At 41.8% G+C, this 13416-nt stretch overlaps 2 protein-coding genes across 4 annotated transcripts in view; one reads left to right on the top strand and one right to left on the bottom strand.

Annotated features, from left to right (window-relative positions):
* EYA1 (EYA transcriptional coactivator and phosphatase 1) overlaps nucleotides 1–2945 on the top strand; it is a 172814-nt gene extending 169869 nt beyond the window's left edge. Inside the window, exon 18 of the mRNA XM_077166984.1 lies at nucleotides 973–2945. Coding sequence (XP_077023099.1) covers nucleotides 973–1053 — 81 coding nt within the window. The 3' untranslated portion in view covers nucleotides 1054–2945. The remainder of the gene's footprint in view (nucleotides 1–972) is intronic.
* The window catches only part of XKR9 (XK related 9), a 512237-nt gene that overhangs the window by 12887 nt on the left and 485934 nt on the right, over nucleotides 1–13416 (bottom strand). The window lies entirely within an intron of this gene.

Genomic DNA, 13416 nt, shown 5'->3' with positions numbered 1-13416 from the left:
CACCCCGAACTCCCTCAGTTGCACTCCTTGTGCAACTTTTTTCCATTTCACATTATTCTGTTTGATGTTTTCTCAAATTCCTCAAAACCATACTTGAAAACTTTTATACTTTGACTTCCACGTTAAGTTTTGTGGTTAAAAACCCATTTTTCTATGGGCTAAATAGAATCTTGTTCTCTGAGAGGGGATGGCTATCGTTTTCTTATTTAAAAAAAAAAGATTTTACTGATACATAAGTATTTACTATAGTGCTTTTGAGCACTGAAACATTGTAATCATGATTTTACCCTTCATGGATAAGGTATCTTCTGATTTTATTTTTCCTGTTTTCCCTGTCTCTGGTTTATTCAGTATTGCAAACATTCCCATCATTTAAATTCTAGATTATTTGATTGATGGTTTAAACAACTACAAAAAATTTTTAAAAGTAAGCAACCTTAGACATTCACTTAAAATTTTCCGATATGGTAAAGCCATTTGAAGGTGAATACAAAGAAAAACAGATAGAAATAATTGAAACAAAGTTGCTTCATATATAAGCAAGATTAACTTTTGAAAATCGTATAATGCTACCAACTAAGAAAAACCATTTACTCTTTTAAAACACAAGTCTTTTAAACTTCCAGCGTTAAAAACCCACCAAATACATGTGTTGAAAGGCAACTGTTTTAGACAAAGTTTTATTCATACCTATTATGTTTTATTTAAACCTTGGAATCAGTATTCATGTATCCATCACCTTCTTTAAAAGAAACAGACGCCAGATTACATTTTAAATGTTAGGATGGTAGTCTTAGGGGAGGATTAAGTCTGAGCTTTTGTTTACAACAGATGTGATGTTAAGACGTTAGCTGGCAGTTTTCAAAATACTGACAAAATGGGGGATGGACGGTGGTAGTGGCTTTCCAGACGCAGACGGACGGGCTTGGGCTGGGAGCATTCCATGTCCTCACTGTTTGCTGCCCCCCACAGCACGCCATGCCCTTCTGGAGGATCTCCAGCCACTCCGACCTCATGGCTCTGCATCATGCCTTGGAACTGGAGTACCTGTGACAGCCGCAAAGCACTTTGAAACCCCACCACCACCCTGCGACTGGGGACGAATCCAGCAGGCCCGAGTCTCGCTTCAGCACTGAACTCGAGAACTTCGCGATTTCGACATGGTGGACGCACAGCTGCTGTCAGCCTCCGCCTCTGCCCTCGTGGTAAATGGGGAACCGCATCTATTTCTTCAGAACGGCTGTCGACTCTAGGACTGTGAATCCAACGAAAATAAGCCATGAGAATTGTCTAACACAGTGTAATGTGTCTTTGCCACATTAACTACACGGTTCAAACCTGTGAAAAAAGGGCCTGCAAGCGCTGAAGGTTTTAGCATCGTCAATGTGAGATGAACAGCTTCATCCGTACAGCAAACTTGATTGCACAATGAAGACTGAAATGTGTTTCCTGAATACCAATGGAGTAATTCTCTTATAAAGAAGGTTTACTTTTTGGCGTGTCATACCCAGGGTAATCGTACTCTCTACTTATTTATGAACCGACTTTAAAAAAAAAAAAGAAAAAAAACAGCTTTATTGAGGTATAATTTACATACCCAAGAATTCACCCAAACAGACTTTGTTGACATCAAATAATTGAAGATAAAGTAGCATAATAAGCAATTAAAGGTCTTTGCCTCATGACACAGCAAGTACTTTTAATTTTAGCAGATTGCAAAGTAGTTTAAAATATGTCTAATTTAAACCTATAATATGTACATCACTGAGACAATCATGTACAGAAAGAATTTTTGGTGTAAATTTGTAATAATGAATGATTCTTTTACATATTGTTTAGGGAAATGATATTGAAAGGTGGAAATGCCTTGTTAGTGAAGTATGAGGCAACATGTACACAAACTTGTGTACAGTGCCTTGTCCAAGTATCAGGTATAAATATGTAGATAATGGATTTTTTTTTTTTTTTTAGATAATGTTGTCAAGACCAAAAGCATGGATGTCAAGTGTCAATAGGATTTTCTTTTTCCAAATTTTTCCCCATCAGTTCCATCTAAAATACTTTTTTGCTGTTAGGAGGGCCTGGGTAAAATAAACACAGCAGTCTATTAAATAATTTGGGAAAAAAGTCCAATTACCACCTTACTTTTTCATTTCAATACTAATGTATTATATGTAACTACTTGGAAAAAATGATTATTCAAATGCTTCTTCCCACAGAAAGAATGTAGATGAGATATATTTTATTAATAAAATGGTTTGTGAATGGGAGACTAGCAAAGTTTTCACACGCTCAGAATTATTATAGTTTTTGCCTCTTTTTTTTTAGATAAAAGAAGTTACCAAAAATCTGGAAATCAGCAAAAATTTGTATTACACTCCCTATATTCATATATGCTCTTACACGTGCTCTCTCTCAAGTTCATTGCTGGCAGAGGAGTTGGTATAAGCATCATTACCAATGAAATAATCATACACTTCTCATGCAATACATAACATAAGCAGAAAGTGTGGGAAATAAAAATTGTCATCTTTATCTTTATCATACCACAAGAAAGTTTCTCCAAAAGTGATCAGATTGTTTGGGTACTAATTCCTTTTAACTAAAGCCTCCCATATCATGAAATTACTATTTGGATAAATTTTCCAATTTTCCTTTAATATTATATGGAAAAATACCACCAGCTTTGACTCAGCTACCAGGAGTGGCCAAAGAGCTACTCTGTTCTTTTCTGAGGTTTCATGTTGCTGCTAGAAATAGTCATTTATGAATTCTCCAAATTGTTTAAATTAACCTTAAGTTAGTTTTTTCTTCCTTTTTGCTTCAAGCAAGCAGAAGTTGACAATTTTTTCACCTTTTCTTTTTATGTTTTTATACTCTTCAGATTGAAAAAAAAAAGTTTATCTTGGCCTTACTGTATAAAGATGTATTGTGTCCACAATTGTGTACAGATTTTTTGTTCATTATGTTTGTGTTTAAATTAATAAAATTGATTTGTAAAGTACAGTAAGTTCCTTGAATGTCAATTTTTTTTCTTTTTCTCTTCATTATATAAAATGGCAGGATCTTGGTTGCATTAGAATGTTCACAGTCTAAAAGAAGGAAGTTGTATGAAGCAATTGCAGTGATGGCTTTATTGGTCCTTTTCAGGACTAAACTAGAAGGATAACAGCTGTTTCTTTGATCAGTGTTAAGAATAAATGAGTGGAAAAGTTCTTTACATCTCTCAAAACAATATAAACTGGAGCCTCACTCATATTTCTCTACCATAGAGCAGAATTCAGTATAACATATCTTGGACTACAGAACATAGATTTAGCCATGAAAATACCCAAAGGATAGCAATAATAGCAGTTTCATCTATAAAGAATGCCTACAATATACACCTCTAAGATTGGGCCATGTTAATCACCGACAGAGGGCTATAAAACAGAACCTCTTTCCTCTTGGGAACTAAATCATAGAAACACAACATCCTTATACACAAACACATGAAAATCAAACATGCAACTGTCTGGCTCCTTTATCAGGCCCATGATGTTCATTTATCATGTGCATGACAGTCGTTGCTCAAAAGGCTCCACATGCTCCCCTCACTATAGGTTAGTACCCAGATTCCTCAGGCTTGCATTCTAGAGACTGCAAATACAGTATCTACCTGCCTTCCCAACATCTTCCCTCACTACTCTTAGGACCAAACCTTCAGTCCACATGACCTTGGATCTTTAATAGTCCAAGTAGCCCTTAAGCATCCCTGCACATCTTTGCTCAGAGCATTCTCATTGCCGCTAGTGACCTCCTCCCCCTCAATCCACCCAAATCTTATCCAGCTCCAGGTCCCCTCCTTCGCAGAGCCTTCTTTTCCATCATGGCACACAGCATTAGCTCTCTCTGTCCATGCCATTACTGATGGTTATATCCTTGCATTTAGGGAAGGTTTGCTGGCACCCAGTGTGCTGGCACTGTCCTGGGTGCCAAGGATTTGAGGGCATTCCTCCTGTGCATGGAACCTACATTGGAGTTGGTAGAAGCAGACAATAAGTGAATGAATGAATGAGATACTTTGAGTATAAAGCTCACTACAGAAAACAAAACAAGCATATGGATAAGTGATAGGACATAAGCTATGCAGGATAGGAAGGACAGCGCTAAGATGTTTGAGCTGAGACCTAAGATAGATAGGCAGCATATGAAGATCAGGGGCAAAGCTTGCAGGTCAAGAACCCCAAGGGCAAATACTTTAACTGTGTTCTAGGAATGAAGATCTTACCTGTCTGGTTGAAAAGAGAGGAGTAAGGGATGATTTTGGAAAAGGAAAGTAATCAGGAAAGACTTGAGGTCATGGTAACGGATTTCTAAGTGAACCAGGACCCCATGGTGGGGGGTTATGCATGTATATGGCCTGATTTACTTTTGTAATGATCACTCTGGCTGCTGGGTGGCAAATGGACAGTAGAGGGCCAAAAGAAGGAGTGGGAACTAGTTACTATGTATTAGGGAATTGTAAGCAAGCAATAGCCAGATTTCAGTTAGAATGGTGGCAATGTAAATCTAGGGTTTATTTTTAATGCTAGAGAAGCTAGGACTTAATAACAGGTTAAATAGGTAGTTTAAGAAGGGAGGCAAGTGGTGACAAGAGGAATCCAGGAAGACTCCAAGCTAAGGACTCTAAACACCACTAAGAGATAGACTAGCCTAGAGGTTAACAGCCTGGCTCTCACAGTCAGGTTGCCTGAGTTCTAATTTCACCTTCCCCATCCCAGCTGGCCAAGTTATTTATCTTCTTTGTACCTTACATGATTGCTCAATCTGTGAAAAGGGGATACCAATAATATCTACTCCAGAGGGTTATAACGAGGATAAAATGAATTAATACATGTGAAATGCTTAGAACATTGTCTGGCAGACCCTTTAATGTTTCCCATAATGATGCTGGCTAAGTTTTCACATCCATTTTTCCTCGCCAGTGAAAGAACCAGCTCCTTGAATGCACAGAGCATTTAGGAGGGTGCTGCATTATTCTGGGCTAGTTACAAAACACGCTGAAAAACCAGAGTCTGCTCTCTAGCTTCAAGGGTTGAGAGGATGGCTATTAAATAATAATTACAATTACAGAAAGGGCTTCAATGAGTAGGGCTGATGGGAGGAGGGATGGGGCTAGCATGGCCTGGGAAGACAGGAAATGCTTTCCTAAGTACTGATGGGAAGGGAGGGCTGGAGAGGAGGTAGCCTGAGCCGTGAGGGGGAAGACAGGAAGAACCTGAGAGCAGCCTAGAGCAGGAAGGAGTGTGGCGAGCTTGAGGAGGAGAGCAAGGATGGAGTGAAAAGGAGAGGCAAGTGGGTTTAGGAGTCTTTCATCTCAGAGTAAAACTTCAGGTTTAGTTTTTATTAAACATGAGCATGACTGCTCCCCCTTCACAGGAGAAAGGAAAGGAAGAGGCTAGGAACAGAAATTTCCTTTCGGCTCTTGTATTAACCCACACAGCTTGGAACTCTTCGCTGTGGTTGTTAGTTCACACTAAAACTAGACTTATTAGAGTTGCTCTAAGTAGTGTCTATGTGAGGCCTTTTTATTTTATAGGCTACACACTTCAGGCTAAATGCTTTGCCTGGGGGTCAGAGCCTATCATGGTAGATTCAAGCCCCAAACCTACCTGCTTGGCTGCAGCTCAGAATCATGAAAAGATTAGGAGTTTAGGGATCAGTAACATTTGGCTCTGTCTTCCTGCTCTGTCACTAAATAACAGCATGAGCTTAAGCGACCCTTCCCGTCTTCACGGAGCTATCTGGCATTCTGTCCACAATTGGTATAATTTTCCCATAATATCTGAATGCCTTTTTTTTTTTTTTATCTCAACACTCCAGTTCTGTGCCCCTTTCCAGAGATCAAAATTTGCTTTTCAAAATATTTGAATATGACATGGATATCTCTCAATTCAAATGGATATAAAGGAGGCCATTTGCTTAACAGAACTAGAGATGAAGCCACAGACATTTTGTGTTCATTTAAGAATTGTAAGAAATTTCCTTCTAGACTCTAGAACTTACCCACACTGTAATTCAGCTGGTAAAGCTTCATCTGAAATAGTCCTATCTATGCAGCTCATGATAGTTTTTTGACAATCCAAAAGGTAGAGTTAGTGAAAGCACTCCTTTCTTTCAGTGTCTTTCGGAACATTTCCGTTTCTCTCCATTCTGTGCTGTTATACAAACTGACAGGGTAACTAGTGACAGAAGAAATGAAAGGGTTTGTAATTTAGGAAACCTTTGGCCCTGCTGACTGAAAGCAGGTTGTTTATAAAAAGAGAACCCTGACCTCAGCTAACTGGCAAACTCTGTCAAAAGCAATAGAAGAGAAGAGAGCAAAGGAGAAAGAACAGTGCCGGAGATTTTTATTGGCAACAGAAGAAAACCGGATGCCCTGCCAGAGAAGAGCCCTTCCAGGAGAACCCTGCCAAAGGGGAGCAAACAGGACAAGCCGAGAGTTGCTGGGTGTGGAGCTCCTGCTCTGCTTTTGCAGGCTGGTTTCATGTGGGGTAGCAGAGTTTGCTGCTTGAGACAATAGCTAGATTGACAACCCTGAAAATGGATTTCTTCCAGTTAGCTAAAGATGGAGTCCACAGCCAGCTCATCTTCTATCCTGGCTTGACATAAAGCTCCAAGACCCACAGAGCTTCAGAGAGCATACCAGGTGTGAAAAGATAAGCCACCTAATATTTTCCACGTTGGCACTGCCCGCTGACTCCTCCCTGCCCCGACTCCTCCCTGCCCCCTCCTGCCCTGTGTTGTCTATCTGTCCAGACTTACCAGTGATCCCTAGACAGCTCTATGAGAAAAAGAAGGTCCTTGAGTTCTAAACTCCCACATCAGTGGTTCCCAACTGCTGCCCATCGAAATCACCTGGGGGGCCTTTGAAATTATCCATGCTTGAGCCCTACCCCAGAGATTCTAATTTATCTGGGGTGGCGACTGAACAACAGCCAATAACAACAACAGAAAAGCCACTGCTTTGTGCCCATTGGGTGTGAGAGAAAGACCCCAGTGACGAGTCACCTCCCAGAAAGGTTGGCCAATTTGTGAACTATGTTTCCCCCCTCTGGGCCTTTGCCTTCCAACTCATTTCGGTTTCCAGAAACCCTTATGGCCCCGACTCAGTTCCATGCACCAGAGGGTGAGCAGCTCTGCCAAGGGTTCGAGTGTCTTTGAGGACTGGCATCTAGTGGGGAAACAAGTGACAAAAGGTGGACTGTGCCGAAGGCCACACTAGATTGCAGGGGCGGGGGGGGGGGGAGGGGGGCAGTTTACAAAAATTGCGAGTTATGCTGGAAGCATAACAATGACTGCTGCCTGGGGAGACAGGAGAAGCCTCACTGAGGGGGTGATGCTTTCCTTGGCATCAACATAATAAAAGAAAAGATGCTGAGAAGCTCCTGAACCTATTTCTCCCCGAGTCTTTACCCAGTAAATTGCCCAAGTTACAAGCTCAGCTTTGGACGTCATTCTTAATGTCTCTCTCTCTCTCTGTCAAGCCCCAACCCCAGCCCTCTACTACGGTTTCCAGTTTCTACTGGGTCTGACTCTCTCGCATGCCTCTGCTACTACCATCGCCTGTCACTGCTATCCCTCCCCAGGGCTCCGGGGTTCTCCCAGCCCTAATTCTCCCCACTCCAACCATCTGCCTGCATAGCAGCCTGACGGATCCTTTTGAAATATAAAGCTTATCCTATTTTTGCCTATTACTTTTGATTTTAGAATAAAAGTCAAGCTCCTTAGGTGTCCTGTATAATTTGACTGTCACCCACAGCTCTCACCTTTGGCCCAGCCCTTTGCACCCCAAACTTTAAGCCTTTGCCACATAAGCCTCCTTGCCAATCCTCAAATGTCCAGAATATGTCTCCACTTCAAGGCCTTTGCATCTGCTTCCTGTATTGGCATCTTCCTGGTCTCTGTTCAGATGTCACGTCCTCCACAAGCCTTCCTGACCAGTCTGTCTAAAGTAGATAAATCTGTGCCCTGCCCCCGCCCCCCAAAAAAACTGCTTTCTTCATGGGCAGAGCTTCCTGTTTGCCTCTCTCATCCCACTTCTATGATTAACCTGGTCGATTCCTCTTCTGTTGTCTGCCTCTCTCAGGAGTCTGGAAACTCCAGGAGGACAGCAGCGTCACTACCATGTTCCCAGGATAAGTGCAGCGCTTAACATGTTAATTGTTTTTATCTTTGTGTCTAGAATAAAATTCTAGTGTTTGTTGACTGGATGGATGAATAAATCATAGATGAATGAGCAAAGGCACTGGGGACTAAGAATGCAACCTGTATTGGAGAAACTGCAAAGAGTTCAGTGAAGTAAAGCTTGCCTGTAGGGTGGCTAGAGGATGAAGGGGCAGAGGGAGCCTGAAAAATGGGGGTAAACAAGGACCCTGACTTGGTGACTCAGGAGTTTGAACGTTATTGGTCATGATGAAGAAGCCATCAGAGATTTTTAATCTGAAAGGTCATAGGATCAGATTTGTGGTCATGTAAATAACGAAAGAGAATGCATAGAAATTGCAGGCTGAGAGACACGTGGGAAGCTACTGCAGTAATCCAAGCAGGAGGTGTGAGGGTCTGTCCAAAAGCAGCCCTGGACATAGAAACATGGAACAGACACATCAGTTATCCCAAAGGCAGTGCCTTAATGGGGGATGCGGAGGGATGTTGGGCCCCCAAGACCTTCTTGCTTCCCCCCTTTTCCCAGCCAACACTTGAAAGGTTTGGACTGAATCCAGCCACGTACAAAGTTGGGTATGATTAGGTCAGGATGTTACATCTGTGGGGAGGTTCCAACATCTGTCGGTTCATTTTAAATTTTCTCTCTAGTCCAGAACTGGAAAGCTGTGCTGTCTGTGGAAGTCATTTTATTCAGCATTGAGCAGGCACGTGCAATGTGCATACATGAGCTTTTGTACATGCGTGCATCTGCATGCGTGTGTGTCCACATGTGCGTGTGGTGGTGGGCCGGCTGGTGAGGCAGGAACAGCAGCCTGGTTTCCTTGGTAGCTGCAGAAAGTCTGCACAGGGAGGTTTGGGTGCAGCGAGGAGGCTGAGGCCCTTTCCATATAATTGAGAAAATGTCACATACCACTTCAAATGGGGGCCTTGCTAAAGATTGTAAAGAAGCTAAACCCTCCCTAAAAAGGCCCTTATTCCCCACCTCTAGTCGCCTGTGAAAACTTAGCCTGGTGGTGGTGGTGAACCCAGGCCCAATTTCAGAGATCCCCGCACAGGGCCTTTGAAGCCTCTCGAGGAGCGCACCCCAACCCCCACCCCCAAGCCCCCACTCAACGCTCACTCCTCCCACGGCGCATTTACAGGGTCGCGCCATCCTTCGAGATGACCCAGAGCCGGCACCAGGGGCCTGAAGACAAGAGCCCTTGTGGCTCTGCCCCTTGCTGACAAGCACAAAACCCACCTCAGACCAACAGCAAATTGAAGTAGAGAAAAGAAAAACAAGAAGGAGAGAGAGAAAAAAACAACAACAATAAAACAAAACATGTGGGTAAGGAAAGGAGAAAGGAGGAAAAGTTTGTTGTATCAAGTTGGACGTTAAAAAGAGCGGAACCAGTTAACTTGCCTTGGCCCTGCTGTGTGTGAGGCCAGGACCCCCCCCCCACCGCCCCCTCCCCCCCTCCCCCACCCCCACCGCTCCCAGCTCTGACAGCAGGGATCAAAGTCCCCCAGAGCACAAGTCCAGACAGCCTGGAGGAAGAGGAGGAAGAGGGGCCAGAAGGCAGAGCAGAGCGGGAGGAGGGCCCCTGCCACCGGCCCTGCCTCTCCAGAAAAGCTTCTTTCACCCCCTGCCCACTTTCCTGTGGGTGGGAGCCTCTCACTGAGAAATCACCACAGGCTCCATCACCTGGCACACTCAGCCGTTTAAAACTACCAAAGGTCTTGCAGAATTTCCATTCTTCCCAAAGTAGTTAAAATGCAAGAGGGAGGGGGAACGAGTTGATGAAGGAAGCTCACACCCTTTTTGGAACGGCCTTGTTTTGAAAAACTTCTGCCCTCTAGGGTTGAAAGCGTTTTCTCGGCCCAGTGGAATCAAGAGGTGCCACGATAGCTCCAGAAATGCTTCCAGCCCCTGACCTTGATATTTATTTGCAAAGCCTTACAGGAAATCGGTGCGATGTGTTCCATGAAAAACAAAGGAAAATGCAGGAATCAGGAAAAACAACAGACTTCTCCAGACAGCCTTACGATCAACAGACTTTAAAGAAAAGTAGATGCTGCAAAGAGAGTCCCCTTTGACATGTAATACTTCAGCACGCACTGCAGACCCACTGTATGCCCAGTCCTGGGTAGATGCCAACAGGGTCTGTGGCTGAGAGAAGCTCGTGCTTCCTGGTGGGTGGGAGAAGGGGCGCTGCCGAGATGTGGCGAGTGACTGGATGTCATCAGTAAGGAGCAGGTGAGCCTACCGCTTCAGGCACGGTGGGACGGGACAGGTCGCCCAGGGAGGCTGTCGCATGGCATTGGTACTGTGAGGTGCAGGTGGGAGTTACACAGATGAAAATGGGAACAAACACTACCGGCAGAAAGAAAGAACCAATGTCTCAACTAGTTTCAGAAGCTAAACTTTGACGTTGCTATAGGATTAAGCACAGCAATGGATGACTTGATAGTTACAACCATTATGGTTTGCTTAGTACATATATTGCAAGAGAGATGTCCCATGTACATAAATCCCAGGATTAAGTTCACTGGGTATTGCAAACTCGGTGCCAAAAAGGTTAAAATAAATAAGCGAGTGATAATGGACCCATTATAGGAATCACAGGGCCTCTCGTTTTTTTAAAGAAATTTCCCACTTTTAGTAGCTACAGGAATTCTATACCATACAAAAGATATCAGTACAAGCACAACATATGCACCGGTAGGCGTTCATCTTTAGAGCTAGGGCGGGATGGTGTCAAACAGAAAAGACATGGTCCATGCTTCTTAACTCTATAACCAGTTTCTTAGAATGTGGGCTTGGGTATCTGATCTTCCAGTTTGAGAGAAGCCAGATCTCCTGATCTGGGGGAAAGTTGGCTGTGAGCATCTTACATCTTGTTAAGTATGGCTCAAAATGAAAGATTCTATAGACCAGTTAAAACATGACCATGAGTACATGTAACCAACCGTTCAAAACTTTTAGAAATGAGAAGTATTTCTGTCTAGAATATTTAAGGAAGACTTCATAGCATTAAAAGCAGGACCTGGGCAGACCACGGTGGCTCAGCAGACAAGAATGGTTGCCTGCCATGCCAGAGGACCCAGGTTCGATTCCTGGTGCCTGCCCATGTGAAAAAAAAAAAAAAAAAAAAAAGCAGGACCTTTGCAGAACTGAGGGCCTCAGGTAGGAGAATGGGGGCCAAAAGAGCTTAAGTGATACATCATCAACCCTTTAACAGTCATTTAGTTCAGTGGCTCCCAAACCTGGCTACACATCAAAATAAAACCGGGATTTTTTTCCACATTTATTATAGGTTCACAAATGTATTTAAAAGTTTTCAAGTAATTTAAGCCATGCCTGCCTATTTTAGACAAAAATGGAATATAGAAGTCAATTTATAAATGTATTTTGTTCTCAACCTGGCTCCGAATGAATACATAACAAAGACACCAGAGCTTTCCCCTCCTCCATTGCCAGCAGCAACCACCAGGAATTATCTGGGCTGCTGCACCCCACAGTTAGACACTTCACAGGCAAGAATCACAAATATTTTCAGTAGAATTATACTGGTTTCATTTGGTTTGACCATGACTCACTGATTGTTCTTCTGTTCATTTATAGGATTTAGAGAGAGGCAGGAAGACAGGAAGTGGTTAAGCATTAATTCAGAATACAAATTACTTTTGGGAGAAATTAAAATCAACATTCTTCAGATTCCCCAGTGGCTTCAGTCATATGACTATCTTCCCGTGTGTGTGTGTGTGTGTGTGTGTGTGTGTGAACCAGATTGGCTTACAAAATACCCAATTTTCTGCTTTTTAATTTTATTTTTTTTACTTTAACTACCATAGACATCTTCCTACTTCAGTACTTATTTAGTTCTTCATTTTTGACAGTTGCCTAGTATTCTAATGTAAGTAGTGTAATTTATGTAATATGTCTTCCACTGATAGAAAGTAAGGTAACTTGCTATTTTTCCTATTACAAGCTATGCTGCACATTCTTTTCTATATGCATTTATAAATGTCCACAAATAATTCATGAGTTAATTTTCTAGAACTATAACTGCAAGCTTAATAGGCAGTTTGCATTTAAATTCCAATAAAGTTTGTCAAATTGTCTGCAAAAAAATTGCACCAATTTTTACTTCCATCAAAAGTGTAGTGGAACTTGGAAGGCATTTTGGAACCCAAAGCCCCAGTCCCTGAGGTTCTGATTCAGTAGGTCTGAAGTAAGACCGGAAGATCAATATTATTTAAGATCACTACAAATAATTCTAATATCAGCCAGCTTTTGGACCCAGTAATCTAAGCACACGCTGAACACCAAATTTTTATCTTATATAATTGCAACTGAAAGCTGAAAACTACAGAACGTTAACAAAAATTAAAGAAGTTCTGAATAAATGGAAGGATATACCATGTTTATAATTGAAAGCCTTGATATTATAAATATCGAGATCAACTTGACCTGTGGATTAAATGTAAACACAATCAAACTCCAAGAATAATGTGTGTGTGTGTGTGTGTGTGTGTGTGTGTGTGGTGTGTTAACAAGCTGATTCTGCAATTAAAATGGAAATGCAAAGGGCAAAGAATAGCATGATTATTTTAAAAAGAACAGATTGGAGGACATACACAACTACATGTAAAGACCAAACAGAAAGCTACAGCAATTAAGACAATATAGTATTGGCACTAGAATACACAAATAACTCAGTAGAAAAGGATCAATCGAACTATACTTACACCATCACTGATTGATGACTTAAAATGACATTGCTGTATAATACAGAGAGGATAACCTTTTCAATAAGTCATGTCAGATTAATTAGATATCAATTATATATTTGGGACAGAGTAGATCTTGACCTTTCACTGTCATCACAAACAAAATAAATTCTAGATTGTATATCAAATGTAAAAGAATAGCGATATTGGAAAAGTGCATATGAAAATATATTGATGAGCTTTAAGTAGGCAATGATTTCTTCAAAGGAAACACACAGAAAAACAATGACCATTTAATAAGTGACAAATTAGACTATATTAAAATCAAGAAGTTCTGCTCATCAAAATGTACCATTAAGAGAGGGAAAGGGCTAGCCACAGAGTGGGGAAAGATAGTTGTTTAACAAACGACTTATAAAAATGATATGTAAAGAACTCCCACAAATCAATACGAAAAAGACAAGAAAACCCAAGAGAAAGAATGGCCAAATGGTA

This window comes from Tamandua tetradactyla, chromosome 6 (genome assembly GCF_023851605.1).
Source record: "Tamandua tetradactyla isolate mTamTet1 chromosome 6, mTamTet1.pri, whole genome shotgun sequence".
Taxonomy (NCBI): Eukaryota; Metazoa; Chordata; class Mammalia; order Pilosa; family Myrmecophagidae; genus Tamandua; species Tamandua tetradactyla.
This window is presented reverse-complemented; position numbering and strand designations above follow the sequence as displayed.